The 17,057-nt window shown below is 43.7% G+C and overlaps 1 protein-coding gene across 1 annotated transcript in view; it reads right to left on the bottom strand.

Moving 5' to 3' along the window:
• The window catches only part of LOC135532173 (sialoadhesin-like), a 39,535-nt gene that overhangs the window by 3,422 nt on the left and 19,056 nt on the right, over positions 1-17,057 (bottom strand). Inside the window, exons 7-9 of the mRNA XM_064959789.1 lie at positions 14,991-15,220; positions 3,041-3,241; positions 1,845-2,171 (exon numbers count right to left, since the gene is read on the bottom strand). Of these exons, the coding sequence (XP_064815861.1) occupies positions 1,845-2,031 (187 nt within the window). The 5' untranslated portion in view covers positions 2,032-2,171; positions 3,041-3,241; positions 14,991-15,220. The remainder of the gene's footprint in view (positions 1-1,844; positions 2,172-3,040; positions 3,242-14,990; positions 15,221-17,057) is intronic.

The raw sequence follows: 17,057 nt of genomic DNA, 5'->3' as shown, positions 1-17,057 counted from the left end.
ACACCCTAGACCCACTCCAATTTGCTTACCGCCCAAATAGGTCCACAGACGACGCAATCTCAACCACACTGCACACTGCCCCAACTCATCTGGACAAGAGGAATACCTATGTGAGAATGCTGTTCATCGACTACAGCTCGGCATTTAACACCATAGTACCCTCCAAGCTCGTCATCAAGCTCGAGACCCTGGGTCTCGACCCCGCCCTGTGCAACTGGGTACTGGACTTCCTGACGGGCCGCCCCCAGGTGGTGAGGGTAGGCAACAACATCTCCACCCCGCTGATCCTTAACACTGGGGCCCCACAAGGGTGCGTTCAGAGCCCTCTCCTGTACTCCCTGTTTGCCCACGACTGCGCAGCAACGCACGCCTCCAACTCAATCATCAAGTTTGCGGACGACACAACAGTGGTAGGCTTGATTACCAACAACGACGAGACGGCCTACAGGGAGGAGGTGAGGGCCCTCGGAGTGTGGTGTCAGGACAATAACCTCACACTCAACGTCAACAAAACTAAGGAGATGATTGTGGACTTCAGGAAACAGCAGAGGGAACACCCCCCTATCCACATCGATGGAACAGTAGTGGAGAGGGTAGTAAGTTTTAAGTTCCTCGGCATACACATCACAGACAAACTGAATTGGTCCACTCACCAGCATCGTGAAGAAGGCGCAGCAGCGCCTCTTCAACCTCAGGAGGCTGAAGAAATTCGGCTTGTCACCAAAAGCACTCACAAACTTCTACAGATGCACAATCGAGAGCATCCTGGCGGGCTGTATCACCGCCTGGTACGGCAACTTCTCCTCCCTCAACCGTAAGGCTCTCCAGAGGGTAGTGAGGTCTGCACAACGTATCACCGGGGGCAAACTACCTGCCCTCCAGGACACCTACACCACCCGATGTTACAGGAAGGCCATAAAGATCATCAAGGACAACACCCAGCCGAGCCACTGCCTGTTCACCCTGCTATCATCCAGAAGGCGAGGTCAGTACAGGTGCATCAAAGCTGGGACCGAGAGACTGAAAAACAGCTTCTATCTCAAGGCCATCAGACTGTTAAACAGCAACCACTAACATTGAGTGGCTGCTGCCAACACACTGACTCAACTCCAGTCACTTCAATAATGGGAATTGATGGGAAAGGATGTAAAATATCACTAGCCACTTTAAACAATGCTACCTAATATGTTTACATACCCTACATTAATCATCTCATATGTATACGTATATACTGTACTCTATCATCTACTGCATCCTTATGTAATACATGTATCACTAGCCACTTTAACTATGCCACTTTGTTTACATACTCATCTCATATGTATATACTGTACTCGATACCATCTACTGTATCTTGCCTATGCTGCTCTGCACCATCACTCATTCATATCTTTATGTACATATTCTTTATCCCTTTACACTGTGTATAAGAAATTAGTTTTCGAATTGTTAGTTAGATTACTTGTTGGTTATTACTGCATTGTCGGAACTGGAATCACAAGCATTTCGCTACACTCGCATTAACATCTGCTAACCATGTGTATGTGACAAATAACATTTGGTTTGATGTCACACCTGTCAAGTGGATGGGTTATCTTGGGAAAGGAGAAATTCTCACAAACAGGGATGTAAACCAATTTGTGCACATTTTGAATCATTTGGAACATTTCTGGGATCTTTTATTTCATGTCTCAAGCACATTACATGTTGCATTTTGGTTCAGTATGTCCTCTTATGTGAATTACTACATTCGGTATTTTTCCATCACATACCACTACTGTGTCTGTATGACTGCCCTTAATAAGGTCATTACACTAACAGATGTGAGATGAGTGACAGATTACCTGTGACAGTCAGGGAAACAGGTGAGCCAGAAAACTTGTCTCCAGATGTTATGAATCTGAACCTGAACCCAGCAGAGTCACTCAATCTCAGGTCTGTGATTCTCAGGGTACAGTCACTCTCCTTATCCCCAAGGTACTCTATATGACCCTCATACCCTGGCACTGAGCTCAGATCTACAGGATCCATACCAGACCATTTAGTAAACCAGAAAGCTTGTTTGATCTCATGATAACTGGGATATGTGTAAGAGCAGGATATGTCCACTGTTGACCCCTTCAAGACACAGATACTCTGATGGGTGTAAGTCACACTCCAACACTTCTGACCTGAAAGACAAGACAATATAATCCCTTTATATTACCAATACACTTATGTTATGTTCACCTGCAAGAAAACCCAAAGTCAGTCAAACCGAAGGGGGAAATACCAAAGAGTCACTAAAAAAGACCAAAATGAGACCGGTTTCTAGGAAAGGTTGTGAAAGACACTCATGGGGGTGTCCATTGAAAGTCGACTAGCAACAACAACTGGAACCAGAGACACGAGAACCCACAATATTTTAAGATAAGAAAAAAGTAAAAACCTACACCAAACGTGAAGACAGGAAGCAAACCAAAAAGTGGAGAAAAACAAAAGCAGGGAAGATAAAGAATTGTTTTTTCAGAAATCATTAAGGGAGAATCAAGTAAAGGTGTTGACTCTCCACATTTCTTAAACTTCATCATTTAAATATCACCTGGGCCAGCAAAGGTGAAATACCTTCCCACTAACCAGATGGACAAGCGAGCACATGTGTAACATATACTGACTAACGAGGTGATCCCATCGCGAAAGAATTAACTTAAAGAAGTCCACACTGTTGATGAAGTAGGAACACTAGTTTTTACCAGTTAAAATCATATGCTGTGAAAGTAACAAGGATGTGACTAGTCCCTCAGCTTTGTAGTTTTTTTTCATTGTTTAAAAAAGGAGTGCAATGGCGTACAAGCACAAAAACATAATAGGTATCTGGCAGAATTAAATCCATCCATTGACTGCATTTTCATGAATTTGATTATATATCTTGAAGCCCATTCAACACTGCGTGGCAAAGCATACAGAACTAAAGCAGAAGTGGACGTCACATTCACAGCAAATTCAATAATGATTGTCTGACAACCTGAAGCCAATTTTGGATAAAAAAGTCCACACTTACACACTGCAGGAGAGAGGAGATTCTCATGGCCTTTTACAGCACAGGAGTAACTGTCTGCATCACTAAAGGAGTCTGAGTCCAGGCTGGAAGTGTCCTCCTTTACTTTGTGTCCATTCTTGTACCAGATGTAGGTGGGGTTGTCAGTCAGAGTACAGGTGGTGCTACAGGTCAGTGTCTTACCAGTCACCTTCACCTGAAAACCTGAAGAAAAACAATATCACTGTAAATCCCTTTACTGATTTATCACTCTAATACTAATAAGGAAGATATCCTGTTATACAGACATAAACACAAACCAAGACAATTTTCCTGAACTAAATGGAATTCAACAGTTTAACTATATTGAATGTAACTGTACCCGTTTATTTATTTATTTTACTAGGCAAGTCAGTTAAGAACAAATTCTTATTTTCAATGACGGCCTAGGAACAGTGGGTTAACTGCCTGTTCAGGGGCAGAACGACAGATTTGTACCTTGTCAGCTCAGGGATTCGAACTTGCAACCTTTCGGTTACTCGTCCAACGCTCTAAACAGACCCAAAGGGAACACTGACATGCATATACAGTGCCTTGCGAAAGTATTCGGCCCCCTTGAACTTTGCGACTTTTTGCCACATTTCAGGCTTCAAACATAAAGATATAAAACTGTATTTTTTTGTGAAGAATCAACAACATTTGGGACACAATCATGAATTTGAACGACATTTATTTGATATTTCGAACTTTTTTTAACATTTCAAAAACTGAAAAATTGGGCGTCCAAAATTATTCAGCCCCTTTACTTTCAGTGCAGCAAACTCTCTCCAGAATTTCAGTGAGGATCTCTGAATGATCCAATGTTGACCTAAATGACTAATGATGATAAATACAATCCACCTGTGTGTAATTAAGTCTCCGTATAAATGCACCTGCACTGTGATAGTCTCAGAGGTCCGTTAAAAGCGCAGAGAGCATCATGAAGAACAAGGAACACACCAGGCAGGTCCGAGATACTGTTGTGAAGAAGTTTAAAGCCGGATTTCGATACAAAAAGATTTCCCAAGCTTTAAACATCCCAAGGAGCACTGTGCAAGCGATAATATTTAAATGGATGGAGTATCAGACCACTGCAAATCTACCAAGACCTGGCCGTCCCTCTAAACTTTCAGCTCATACAAGGAGAAGACTGATCAGAGATGCAGCCAAGAGTCCCATGATCACTCTGGGTGAACTGCAGAGATCTACAGCTGAGGTGGGAGACTCTGTCCATAGGACAACAATCAGTTGTATATTGCACAAATCTGGCCTTTATGGAAGAGTGGCAAGAAGAAAGCCATTTCTTAAAGATATCCATAAAAAGTGTTGTTTAAAGTTTGCCACAAGCCACCTGGGAGACACACCAAACATGTGGAAGAAGGTGCTCTGGTCAGATGAAACCAAAATGTAACTTTTTGGCAACAATGCAAAACGTTATGTTTGGCGTAAAAGCAACACAGCTCATAACCCTGAACACACCATCCCCACTGTCAAACATGGTGGTGGCAGCATCATGGTTTGGGCCTGCTTCTCTGCAGCAGGGACAGGGAAGATGGTTAAAATTGATGGGAAGATGGATGGAGCCAAATACAGGACCATTCTGGAAGAAAACCTGATGGAGTCTGCAAAAGACCTGAGACTGGGACGGAGATTTGTCTTCCAACAAGACAATGATCCAAAACATAAAGCAAAATCTACAATGGAATGGTTCGAAAATAAACATATCCAGGTGTTAGAATGGCCAAGTCAAAGTCCAGACCTGAATCCAATTGAGAATCTGTGGAAAGAACTGAAAACTGCTGTTCACAAATGCGCTCCATCCAACCTCACTGAGCTCGAGCTGTTTTGCAAGGAGGAATGGGAAAAAATTTCAGTCTCTCGATGTGCAAAACTGATAGAGACATACCCCAAGCGACTTACAGCTGTAATCGCAGCAAAAGGTGGCGCTACAAAGTTTTAACTTAAGGGGGCTGAATAATTTTGCACGCCCAATTTTTCAGTTTTTGATTTGTTAAAAAAGTTTGAAATATCCAATAAATGTCGTTCCACTTCATGATTGTGTCCCACTTGTTGTTGATTCTTCACAAAAAAATACAGTTTTATATCTTTATGTTTGAAGCCTGAAATGTGGCAAAAGGTCGCAAAGTTCAAGGGGGCCGAATACTTTCGCAAGGCACTGTAGCTAAGTCTGTCTGTCTGGGATTATTGTGTCCCATTGTGTCTGTATGATGCGTGTTCTTTTTAAATGACAATGAATAATCTTTCATGTAATTGTTTATTGCTGCTTCATTATTGTTATTTTATTTTCTGATCTGTTTTTTGAAGCATTTTTAAAATGATTTACTTACATAAAAACAACTGCAATGTTAGTTAAGAGCTTGTCATTAACCGTTTCACAGTAAGGTCTACTACACCTATTCGGTGCATTTGACTAATACAATTTGATTTGATTTGTGTGTGTAGGTGCTGGTCATTGCTCCCTCTGACACTGGGTTTCTGATCCTCTAAAAGTCGAAGCCGTTTGCGGGGGGGGGGGGTTCTACTGGCTGACATATGGAATTGATTTAAGGTGGTCATTCCATGGATCATTTAGATATTTGATTTAGATTTATAGTACCCCTTTAGGTAAACAAGGAGAATGACTAATGTTTGTGAGAGCAGGCAGATGGCTGCAATATAGTCTGCCTAGAACATGCCCCATATTCAACTGTAATTCAATTCAAAATAACATTAATGTTTCCCATGTAGGGGCAAATATCCCTGTGGTGGGGTCTGGTAGTGCAGCATGTCTATACTATGTCCCTGTGGTGGGGTCTGGTAGTGCAGCATGTCTTTACTATGTCCCTGTGGTGGGGTCTGGTAGTGCAGCATGTCTTTACTATGTCCCTGTGGTGGGGTCTGGTAGTGCAGCCTTGTTATGCAGCCTGTAAAATTGTTCTGTCATCCTGTATTAGTTATATTAACTGTGAGGGCTATTTAGCTGACAGAATAGTTACAGTAGACCACTTATTGGCCAGCTCATACTCCACTAGATCACTTATTGGCCAGCTCATACTCCACTAGATCACTTATTGGCCAGCTCATACTCCTCTAGATCACTTATTGGCCAGCTCATAGTCCTCTAGATCACTTATTGGCCAGCTCATACTCCTCTAGATCACTTATTGGCCAGCTCATACTCCACTAGATCACTTATTGGCCAGCTCATCCTCCTCTAGATCACTTATTGGCCAGCTCATCCTCCTCAGGAGTATGACATCATCTTCTATTAGGAAATAGCAAGCATTTTTGAAACAGTCTATTTGAGGTGAGTTTTAAAAGAATAGTTTAGCTGCAAATACAAGCTTTGTATGAGTCAACAAAATTATTTTGGTATGAGTGTATTGTCAGTAAACAGAATATTAACAGAATATTACATTTTAAAAGTGAGAGTTTCACTGGACAGTTACTTTAAGAACCTGCCATTGTACTGTTAAAAACGTATCTCCAACTGCTTCTTATCTGTTATGCTATTTGTCCCTTCCAACTACCAACTATGCTAGCTAGCTCGTTACCATCTACAGAATAGACTTTCCCATGCAATCTGTTGAGTTATTGGAAATTAGCTATCAAGCTAGCTCGCTAGCTAGTTTTCTTACGTTGACTAGCTAGCTACCTAAGCTGGCAAATAGCTATGCTGTAATGACTACTCTTAAGCTTGCTGGCCTCAATGGTCTAATCTTCCCTGAACCTTGTTCACAGGGTATCGGTACCTCGGTGGTATTATGTAAGACACACCTAGCATGTTAACCTTAGTTAGCTAGCTATATACTTATGTCAGCACACTATCAGTAACATTAGTTACTTCTGAATGTAGCTAAACACTAGCTAACTAGCTAACTATGGCATGGTAGACGCCAGTCAGTGAGGTTGACCTTTACTGTATCTGATCTGTTAACCCAGATGGTAAACTTTTTGGGTGCAAGTGCTAACAACAACATAATTAGAGCAGGTAGGTAATTAGGGCCTATCTAATATCGGGACACCCACCGCATCAGTCCACGAGAGATTACAACCTTGTGATAGTTATTACTTAATCAAATGCAGCTGAGAAGAAACAAAACACTAAATGTGGGGCCCCCGAGTGGTGCAGGGGTCTAAGTCACTGCATCTCAGTGCTAGAGGCACAGACCCTGTTTCGATTCCAGGCTGTACACAACCGGCAGTGTTTGGGAAATCCCATAGGGCGGGGCAGAATGTGTCGGGGTTGGGCCGGGGTAGGCCATCATTGTGAATAATAATTCATTCTTAACTGACTTGCCTAGTTAAATAAAGGTTTAATAAAGTAAAATAAAAATAAAATAAAATGATTGAATTTAGTGAAAACTTTTTGAAACAAGCATCTCTGTAATTACATTTCTACTCCCCTTCAGGATTTATTTCACTAATATATCCTCTATTAGGTTAGAGTTAGAGGAGATGGAAGTGAAGGCTGAAAGGCAGGTATCTTACATCACAGTCAGGACAGGAAGGGAGAAGGTATGACTGTCTTGTGGTAGTTGCAGACTGTCAACTTTAACATGGTTCTCAAAAGGGGGTCTGATCAAATAGGGAGGGGATGTTTAGTCTGCTTGTTGTAGGACAGTACTGTACAGTAGTGTACCCCAGCCATGTGTGTGTTTAGTTAGGGGATGTTTAGTCTGCTTGTTGTAGGACAGTACTGTACCCCAGCCATGTGTGTGTTTAGTTAGGGGATGTTTAGTCTGCTTGTTGTAGGACAGTACTGTACAGTACTGTACCCCAGCCATGTGTGTGTTTAGGGAGGGGATGTTTAGTCTGCTTGTTGTAGGACACTACTGAACAGTAGTGTACCCCAGCCATGTGTGTGTTTAGGGAGGGGATGTTTAGTCTGCTTGTTGTAGGACAGAACTGTACAGTACTGTACCCCAGCCATGTGTGTGTTTAGGGAGGGGATGTTTAGTCTGCTTGTTGTAGGACAGAACTGTACAGTAGTGTACCCCAGCCATGTGTGTGTTTAGTTAGGGGATGTTTAGTCTGCTTGTTGTAGGACAGAACTGTACAGTAGTGTACCCCAGCCATGTGTGTGTTTAGGGAGGGGATGTTTAGTCTGCTTGTTGTAGGACAGAACTGTACAGTACTGTACCCCAGCCATGTGTGTGTTTAGGGAGGGGATGTTTAGTCTGCTTGTTGTAGGACAGAACTGTACAGTAGTGTACCCCAGCCATGTGTGTGTTTAGGGAGGGGATGTTTAGTCTGCTTGTTGTAGGACAGAACTGTACAGTAGTGTACCCCAGCCATGTGTGTGTTTAGGGAGGGGATGTTTAGTCTGCTTGTTGTAGGACAGAACTGTACAGTACTGTACCCCAGCCATGTGTGTGTTTAGGGAGGGGATGTTTAGTCTGCTTGTTGTAGGACAGAACTGTACAGTAGTGTACCCCAGCCATGTGTGTGTTTAGGGAGGGGATGTTTAGTCTGCTTGTTGTAGGACAGAACTGTACAGTAGTGTACCCCAGCCATGTGTGTGTTTAGGGAGGGGATGTTTAGTCTGCTTGTTGTAGGACAGTACTGTACAGTAGTGTACCCCAGCCATGTGTGTGTTTAGTTAGGGGATGTTTAGTCTGCTTGTTGTAGGACAGAACTGTACAGTAGTGTACCCCAGCCATGTGTGTGTTTAGGGAGGGGATGTTAAGTCTGCTTGTTGTAGGACAGTACTGTACCCCAGCCATGTGTGTGTTTAGGGAGGGGATGTTTAGTCTGCTTGTTGTAGGACAGTACTGTACCCCAGCCATGTGTGTGTTTAGGGAGGGGATGTTTAGTCTGCTTGTTGTAGGACAGTACTGTACCCCAGCCATGTGTGTGTTTAGGGAGGGGATGTTAAGTCTGCTTGTTGTAGGACAGTACTGTACAGTAGTGTACCCCAGCCATGTGTGTGTTTAGTTAGGGGATGTTTAGTCTGCTTGTTGTAGGACAGTACTGTACAGTACTGTACCCCAGCCATGTGTGTGTTTAGTTAGGGATGTTTAGTCTGCTTGTTGTAGGACAGTACTGTACAGTAGTGTACCCCAGCCATGTGTGTGTTTAGTTAGGGGATGTTTAGTCTGCTTGTTGTAGGACAGTACTGTACAGTACTGTACCCCAGACATGTGTGTGTTTAGGGATAGGGATGTTAAGTCTGCTTGTTGTAGGACAGTACTGTACAGTAGTGTACCCCAGCCATGTGTGTGTTTAGTTAGGGGATGTTTAGTCTGCTTGTTGTAGGACAGTACTGTACAGTACTGTACCCCAGACATGTGTGTGTTTAGGGATAGGGATGTTAAGTCTGCTTGTTGTAGGACAGTACTGTACAGTAGTGTACCCCAGCCATGTGTGTGTTTAGTTAGGGGATGTTTAGTCTGCTTGTTGTAGGACAGAACTGTACAGTAGTGTACCCCAGCCATGTGTGTGTTTAGGGAGGGGATGTTTAGTCTGCTTGTTGTAGGACAGAACTGTACAGTAGTGTACCCCAGCCATGTGTGTGTTTAGGGAGGGGATGTTTAGTCTGCTTGTTGTAGGACAGTACTGTACAGTAGTGTACCCCAGCCATGTGTGTGTTTAGTTAGGGGATGTTTAGTCTGCTTGTTGTAGGACAGTACTGTACAGTAGTGTACCCCAGCCATGTGTGTGTTTAGGGAGGGGATGTTTAGTCTGCTTGTTGTAGGACAGTACTGTACAGTAGTGTACCCCAGCCATGTGTGTGTTTAGGGAGGGGATGTTAAGTCTGCTTGTTGTAGGACAGTACTGTACAGTAGTGTACCCCAGCCATGTGTGTGTTTAGTTAGGGGATGTTTAGTCTGCTTGTTGTAGGACAGTACTGTACAGTAGTGTACCCCAGCCATGTGTGTGTTTAGGGAGGGGATGTTAAGTCTGCTTGTTGTAGGACAGTACTGTACAGTAGTGTACCCCAGCCATGTGTGTGTTTAGTTAGGGGATGTTTAGTCTGCTTGTTGTAGGACAGTACTGTACAGTACTGTACCCCAGCCATGTGTGTGTTTAGGGAGGGGATGTTTAGTCTGCTTGTTGTAGGACAGTACTGTACAGTAGTGTACCCCAGCCATGTGTGTGTTTAGGGAGGGGATGTTAAGTCTGCTTGTTGTAGGACAGTACTGTACAGTAGTGTACCCCAGCCATGTGTGTGTTTAGTTAGGGGATGTTTAGTCTGCTTGTTGTAGGACAGTACTGTACAGTACTGTACCCCAGCCATGTGTGTGTTTAGGGAGGGGATGTTAAGTCTGCTTGTTGTAGGACAGAACTGTACAGTACTGTACCCCAGCCATGTGTGTGTTTAGTTAGGGGATGTTTAGTCTGCTTGTTGTAGGACAGTACTGTACAGTACTGTACCCCAGCCATGTGTGTGTTTAGGGAGGGGATGTTAAGTCTGCTTGTTGTAGGACAGAACTGTACAGTAGTGTACCCCAGCCATGTGTGTGTTTAGTTAGGGGATGTTTAGTCTGCTTGTTGTAGGACAGTACTGTACAGTACTGTACCCCAGCCATGTGTGTGTTTAGTTAGGGGATGTTTAGTCTGCTTGTTGTAGGACAGTACTCTACAGTAGTGTACCCCAGCCATGTGTGTGTTTAGTTAGGGGATGTTTAGTCTGCTTGTTGTAGGACAGTACTGTACAGTAGTGTACCCCAGCCATGTGTGTGTTTAGTTAGGGGATGTTTAGTCTGCTTGTTGTAGGACAGTACTGTACAGTAGTGTACCCCAGCCATGTGTGTGTTTAGTTAGGGGATGTTTAGTCTGCTTGTTGTAGGACAGTACTGTACAGTAGTGTACCCCAGCCATGTGTGTGTTTAGTTAGGGGATGTTTAGTCTGCTTGTTGTAGGACAGTACTGTACAGTAGTGTACCCCAGCCATGTGTGTGTTTAGTTAGGGGATGTTTAGTCTGCTTGTTGTAGGGCAGTACTGTACCCCAGCCATGTGTGTGTTTAGTTTGGGGATGTTTAGTCTGCTTGTTGTAGGACAGTACTGTACAGTAGTGTACCCCAGCCATGTGTGTGTTTAGTTAGGGGATGTTTAGTCTGCTTGTTGTAGGGCAGTACTGTACCCCAGCCATGTGTGTGTTTAGTTAGGGGATGTTTAGTCTGCTTGTTGTAGGACAGTACTGTACAGTAGTGTACCCCAGCCATGTGTGTGTTTAGGGAGGGGATGTTTAGTCTGCTTGTTGTAGGACAGTACTGTACAGTAGTGTACCCCAGCCATGTGTGTGTTTAGTTAGGGGATGTTTAGTCTGCTTGTTGTAGGACAGTACTGTACAGTAGTGTACCCCAGCCATGTGTGTGTTTAGTTAGGGGATGTTTAGTCTGCTTGTTGTAGGACAGTACTGTACAGTAGTGTACCCCAGCCATGTGTGTGTTTAGTTAGGGGATGTTTAGTCTGCTTGTTGTAGGACAGTACTGTACAGTAGTGTACCCCAGCCATGTGTGTGTTTAGTTAGGGGATGTTTAGTCTGCTTGTTGTAGGGCAGTACTGTACCCCAGCCATGTGTGTGTTTAGTTAGGGGATGTTTAGTCTGCTTGTTGTAGGACAGTACTGTACAGTAGTGTACCCCAGCCATGTGTGTGTTTAGTTAGGGGATGTTTAGTCTGCTTGTTGTAGGGCAGTACTGTACCCCAGCCATGTGTGTGTTTAGTTAGGGGATGTTTAGTCTGCTTGTTGTAGGACAGAACTGTACAGTACTGTACCCCAGCCATGTGTGTGTTTAGTTAGGGGATGTTTAGTCTGCTTGTTGTAGGACAGTACTGTACAGTAGTGTACCCCAGCCATGTGTGTGTTTAGGGAGGGGATGTTAAGTCTGCTTGTTGTAGGACAGAACTGTACAGTAGTGTACCCCAGCCATGTGTGTGTTTAGGGAGGGGATGTTTAGTCTGCTTGTTGTAGGACAGAACTGTACAGTAGTGTACCCCAGCCATGTGTGTGTTTAGGGAGGGGATGTTAAGTCTGCTTGTTGTAGGACAGTACTGTACAGTAGTGTACCCCAGCCATGTGTGTGTTTAGGGAGGGGATGTTAAGTCTGCTTGTTGTAGGACAGTACTGTACAGTAGTGTACCCCAGCCATGTGTGTGTTTAGGGAGGGGATGTTAAGTCTGCTTGTTGTAGGACAGAACTGTACAGTACTGTACCCCAGCCATGTGTGTGTTTAGTTAGGGGATGTTAAGTCTGCTTGTTGTAGGACAGTACTGTACAGTACTGTACCCCAGCCATGTGTGTGTTTAGGGAGGGGATGTTAAGTCTGCTTGTTGTAGGACAGTACTGTACAGTACTGTACCCCAGCCATGTGTGTGTTTAGTTAGGGGATGTTAAGTCTGCTTGTTGTAGGACAGTACTGTACCCCAGCCATGTGTGTGTTTAGTTAGGGGATGTTAAGTCTGCTTGTTGTAGGACAGTACTGTACAGTAGTGTACCCCAGCCATGTGTGTGTTTAGGGAGGGGATGTTAAGTCTGCTTGTTGTAGGACAGTACTGTACAGTAGTGTACCCCAGCCATGTGTGTGTTTAGGGAGGGGATGTTAAGTCTGCTTGTTGTAGGACAGTACTGTAAAGTAGTGTACCCCAGCCATGTGTGTGTTTAGGGAGGGGATGTTTAGTCTGCTTGTTGTAGGACAGTACTGTACAGTACTGTACCCCAGCCATGTGTGTGTTTAGGGAGGGGATGTTTAGTCTGCTTGTTGTAGGACAGTACTGTACAGTAGTGTACCCCAGCCATGTGTGTGTTTAGGGAGGGGATGTTAAGTCTACTTGTTGTAGGACAGTACTGTACAGTACTGTACCCCAGCCATGTGTGTGTTTAGGGAGGGGATGTTTAGTCTGCTTGTTGTAGGACAGTACTGTACAGTAGTGTACCCCAGCCATGTGTGTGTTTAGGGAGGGGATGTTTAGTCTGCTTGTTGTAGGACAGTACTGTACAGTAGTGTACCCCAGCCATGTGTGTGTTTAGGGAGGGGATGTTAAGTCTACTTGTTGTAGGACAGTACTGTACAGTACTGTACCCCAGCCATGTGTGTGTTTAGGGAGGGGATGTTTAGTCTGCTTGTTGTAGGACAGTACTGTACAGTACTGTACCCCAGCCATGTGTGTGTTTAGGGAGGGGATGTTTAGTCTGCTTGTTGTAGGACAGTACTGTACCCCAGCCATGTGTGTGTTTAGTTAGGGGATGTTAAATCTGCTTGTTGTAGGACAGTACTGTACAGTAGTGTACCCCAGACATGTGTGTGTTTAGGGAGGGGATGTTTAGTCTGCTTGTTGTAGGACAGTACTGTACCCCAGCCATGTGTGTGTTTAGTTAGGGGATGTTAAATCTGCTTGTTGTAGGACAGTACTGTACAGTACTGTACCCCAGCCATGTGTGTGTTTAGGGAGGGGATGTTTAGTCTGCTTGTTGTAGGACAGTACTGTACAGTACTGTACCCCAGCCATGTGTGTGTTTAGTTAGGGGATGTTATTAAGTCTGCTTGTTGTAGGACACTACTGTACCCCAGCCATGTGTGTGTTTAGGGAGGGGATGTTAAGTCTGCTTGTTGTAGGACAGTACTGTACAGTACTGTACCCCAGCCATGTGTGTGTTTAGTTAGGGGATGTTTAGTCTGCTTGTTGTAGGACAGTACTGTACCCCAGCCATGTGTGTGTTTAGGGAGGGGATGTTTAGTCTGCTTGTTGTAGGACAGTACTGTACAGTACTGTAACCCAGCCATGTGTGTGTTTAGTTAGGGGATGTTAAGTCTGCTTGTTGTAGGACAGTACTGTACAGTAGTGTACCCCAGCCATGTGTGTGTTTAGGGAGGGGATGTTTAGTCTGCTTGTTGTAGGACAGTACTGTACAGTACTGTACCCCAGCCATGTGTGTGTTTAGTTAGGGGATGTTAAGTCTGCTTGTTGTAGGACAGTACTGTACAGTAGTGTACCCCAGCCATGTGTGTGTTTAGGGAGGGGATGTTTAGTCTGCTTGTTGTAGGACAGTACTGTACCCCAGCCATGTGTGTGTTTAGGGAGGGGATGTTAAATCTGCTTGTTGTAGGACAGTACTGTACAGTAGTGTACCCCAGCCATGTGTGTGTTTAGGGAGGGGATGTTTAGTCTGCTTGTTGTAGGACAGTACTGTACAGTACTGTACCCCAGCCATGTGTGTGTTTAGTTAGGGGATGTTAAGTCTGCTTGTTGTAGGACAGTACTGTACAGTAGTGTACCCCAGCCATGTGTGTGTTTAGGGAGGGGATGTTTAGTCTGCTTGTTGTAGGACAGTACTGTACCCCAGCCATGTGTGTGTTTAGGGAGGGGATGTTAAATCTGCTTGTTGTAGGACAGTACTGTACAGTAGTGTACCCCAGCCATGTGTGTGTTTAGGGAGGGGATGTTTAGTCTGCTTGTTGTAGGACAGTACTGTACAGTACTGTACCCCAGCCATGTGTGTGTTTAGGGAGGGGATGTTTAGTCTGCTTGTTGTAGGACAGTACTGTACAGTACTGTACCCCAGCCATGTGTGTGTTTAGTTAGGGGATGTTAAGTCTGCTTGTTTTAGGACAGTACTGTACCCCAGCCATGTGTGTGTTTAGGGAGGGGATGTTTAGTCTGCTTGTTGTAGGACAGTACTGTACCCCAGCCATGTGTGTGTTTAGTTAGGGGATGTTAAGTCTGCTTGTTTTAGGACAGTACTGTACCCCAGCCATGTGTGTGTTTAGGGAGGGGATGTTTAGTCTGCTTGTTGTAGGACACTACTGTACCCCAGCCATGTGTGTGTTTAGTTAGGGGATGTTAAGTCTGCTTGTTTTAGGACAGTACTGTACCCCAGCCATGTGTGTGTTTAGGGAGGGGATGTTTAGTCTGCTTGTTGTAGGACACTACTGTACCCCAGCCATGTGTGTGTTTCTCTGTGTGTCGTCCCCCTTCATCCATTCTTCACCTGTTCCTGGGTCTGCTGCCGTTGCTGGGCTGCCTCCTACCAGAGTCTGTAGGGAGGGCAGAGCAGTCCAGCTCAGCTGTTATGTACTCAGCCCCCGCCAGGCCCCGGGCGTGGCTTGACATGGGCAACACCCACAGCCACTGCAGGCTCCTCCTGCCTGTACCTCTCCGCCTCGACCAGCCCCCAGAGACCACCACCACCTCACAGCCAGGCCCAAAGCAGCCAGGCAGCTGGGGAAATATCAACAGAAGACAACATGGTCAATACAACAATAACAGGCCACTACAGAGAAGAAGTCAGTAAAGGACAGGGTAATGTTCATAAGGCACAACACAGAAGAAACACTGAGAAAGAGAAAGTAGAAAACTATCTGAACTTGTACAATATTAAAAGTTTTTTTTTCTTTGTTGCAACACATTTTGTTATGATGTGTGCACTAATGAACACAACCCAGCTTCAATAAAGGACATGTTCAACTCAATAGAGGACAGCACCAACAAGGTTGAGTTCAAGTGGATGACCATGTACATGTTGAGTGTTTGTGTGTTTGTGAGTGAATTAATGAACAATGGAGGAGCATCCTAAGCTGGATGCCTGGCTGGCCACAATGTAAAGTTTGCAGAAGCAGTACACACACACACACACACAACTTACCCATTGAGTGGATTCAACACCATGGAGTTAGTGAGAGCCACACAAATGGACACAACCACAAAACCAGGCCATGCAGCTAGTAGACCTAAGATAAATACCTTGATGACTGAAGGAGCAGGAAAGGGATGGAAATGTGCCACCACTGTCACTCTCCACTTAGTAGAGCAAATGAATGGGAACTGTACAGTAGTAAGCTGGACTGTTCTTCCATTCATCCACGCTGCTGTTGATGATGGCTTTAAAACCTCTTCAGGATCGGTGGGCCGATTGAGCTAAAGTAGGCTAATGCGATTAGCATGAGATTGAAGGTAACGAGAACATTTCCCAGGACATAGACATATCTGATATTGGCAGAAAGCTTAAATTCTTGTTATTCTAACTGCACTGTCCAATTTACAGTAGCTATTACAGTGAAAGAATACCATGCTATTGTTTGAGGAGAGTGCACAGTTTTGAACTTGATTATTAATAAACAAATTAGGCACAGTTGGGCAGTCTTGATACAACATATGAACAGAAATGCAATCATTCATTTGCTCAGCTATAAAGTTTGCACATACACTGCTACCATCTAGTGGCCAAAACGTAAATTGATTCTGGGCTGGAATAATACATTATGGCCTTTCACTTGCATTTCAAAGATGATGGTACAGAAAGTTCAACGTTTTTCTGTAATTATCTTTTACCAGATGTAATGTTTTGTATTATCCTACATTCATCAAGTGTATCCAGAATTGCCTCAGACATGAGAAACTATCAGAGTCATGAGCACGTTTCATGTAAATTCACGCACACGGTTTAATATTTTTGGAGCATGTTTTATAATTTATTAGCTCTTTTTATAAATCATGATCATGTTTAATATAAATTCATGCACACATTTGAGTAATTAATTAGTATGTTTTATAATTTGTGAACTCATTTTATAAATCATAAGCACGTTATATTACTCGTGTTGAAAATACAAATCTCAGTCAATGTCACCTCCAGGGCTCTGTAGTTTACACATTGTTTTGGTTGTTGATTTAAAAAATAGATATTTGAAAAGCTTTTATTTTTCTCTCAACTAAAGATACTGTTAAAACAAGTTAAAAACAACAACAATTAAGTTTAATATTTCAAGTTTATTTGTCAAAGATTCCTGTAATCAGATTGTGTTTGTTGAAAATTTTTTGAAAATTAACTTGAAAAATATATATTTTTTAAGCTCCTTTTCATGTTCATCATAGTTTAAAAGGCAAAACCGACCCTAGATCAGCACTCCTACTCTAATTTACGACTCTACCCTAGCATGGCTCTACCAACTGCTGGGACTACCGATATGATCCTGGGTAGTTTGGTTCCTGGATGCCGATTGGTTGAAACAACATTTCAGAAGTGTGTACCGTATATCAGACAAAAAACCACCATTGC

This window comes from Oncorhynchus masou, chromosome 5 (assembly GCF_036934945.1).
Source record: "Oncorhynchus masou masou isolate Uvic2021 chromosome 5, UVic_Omas_1.1, whole genome shotgun sequence".
Lineage (NCBI taxonomy): Eukaryota > Metazoa > Chordata > Actinopteri > Salmoniformes > Salmonidae > Oncorhynchus > Oncorhynchus masou.
This window is presented reverse-complemented; position numbering and strand designations above follow the sequence as displayed.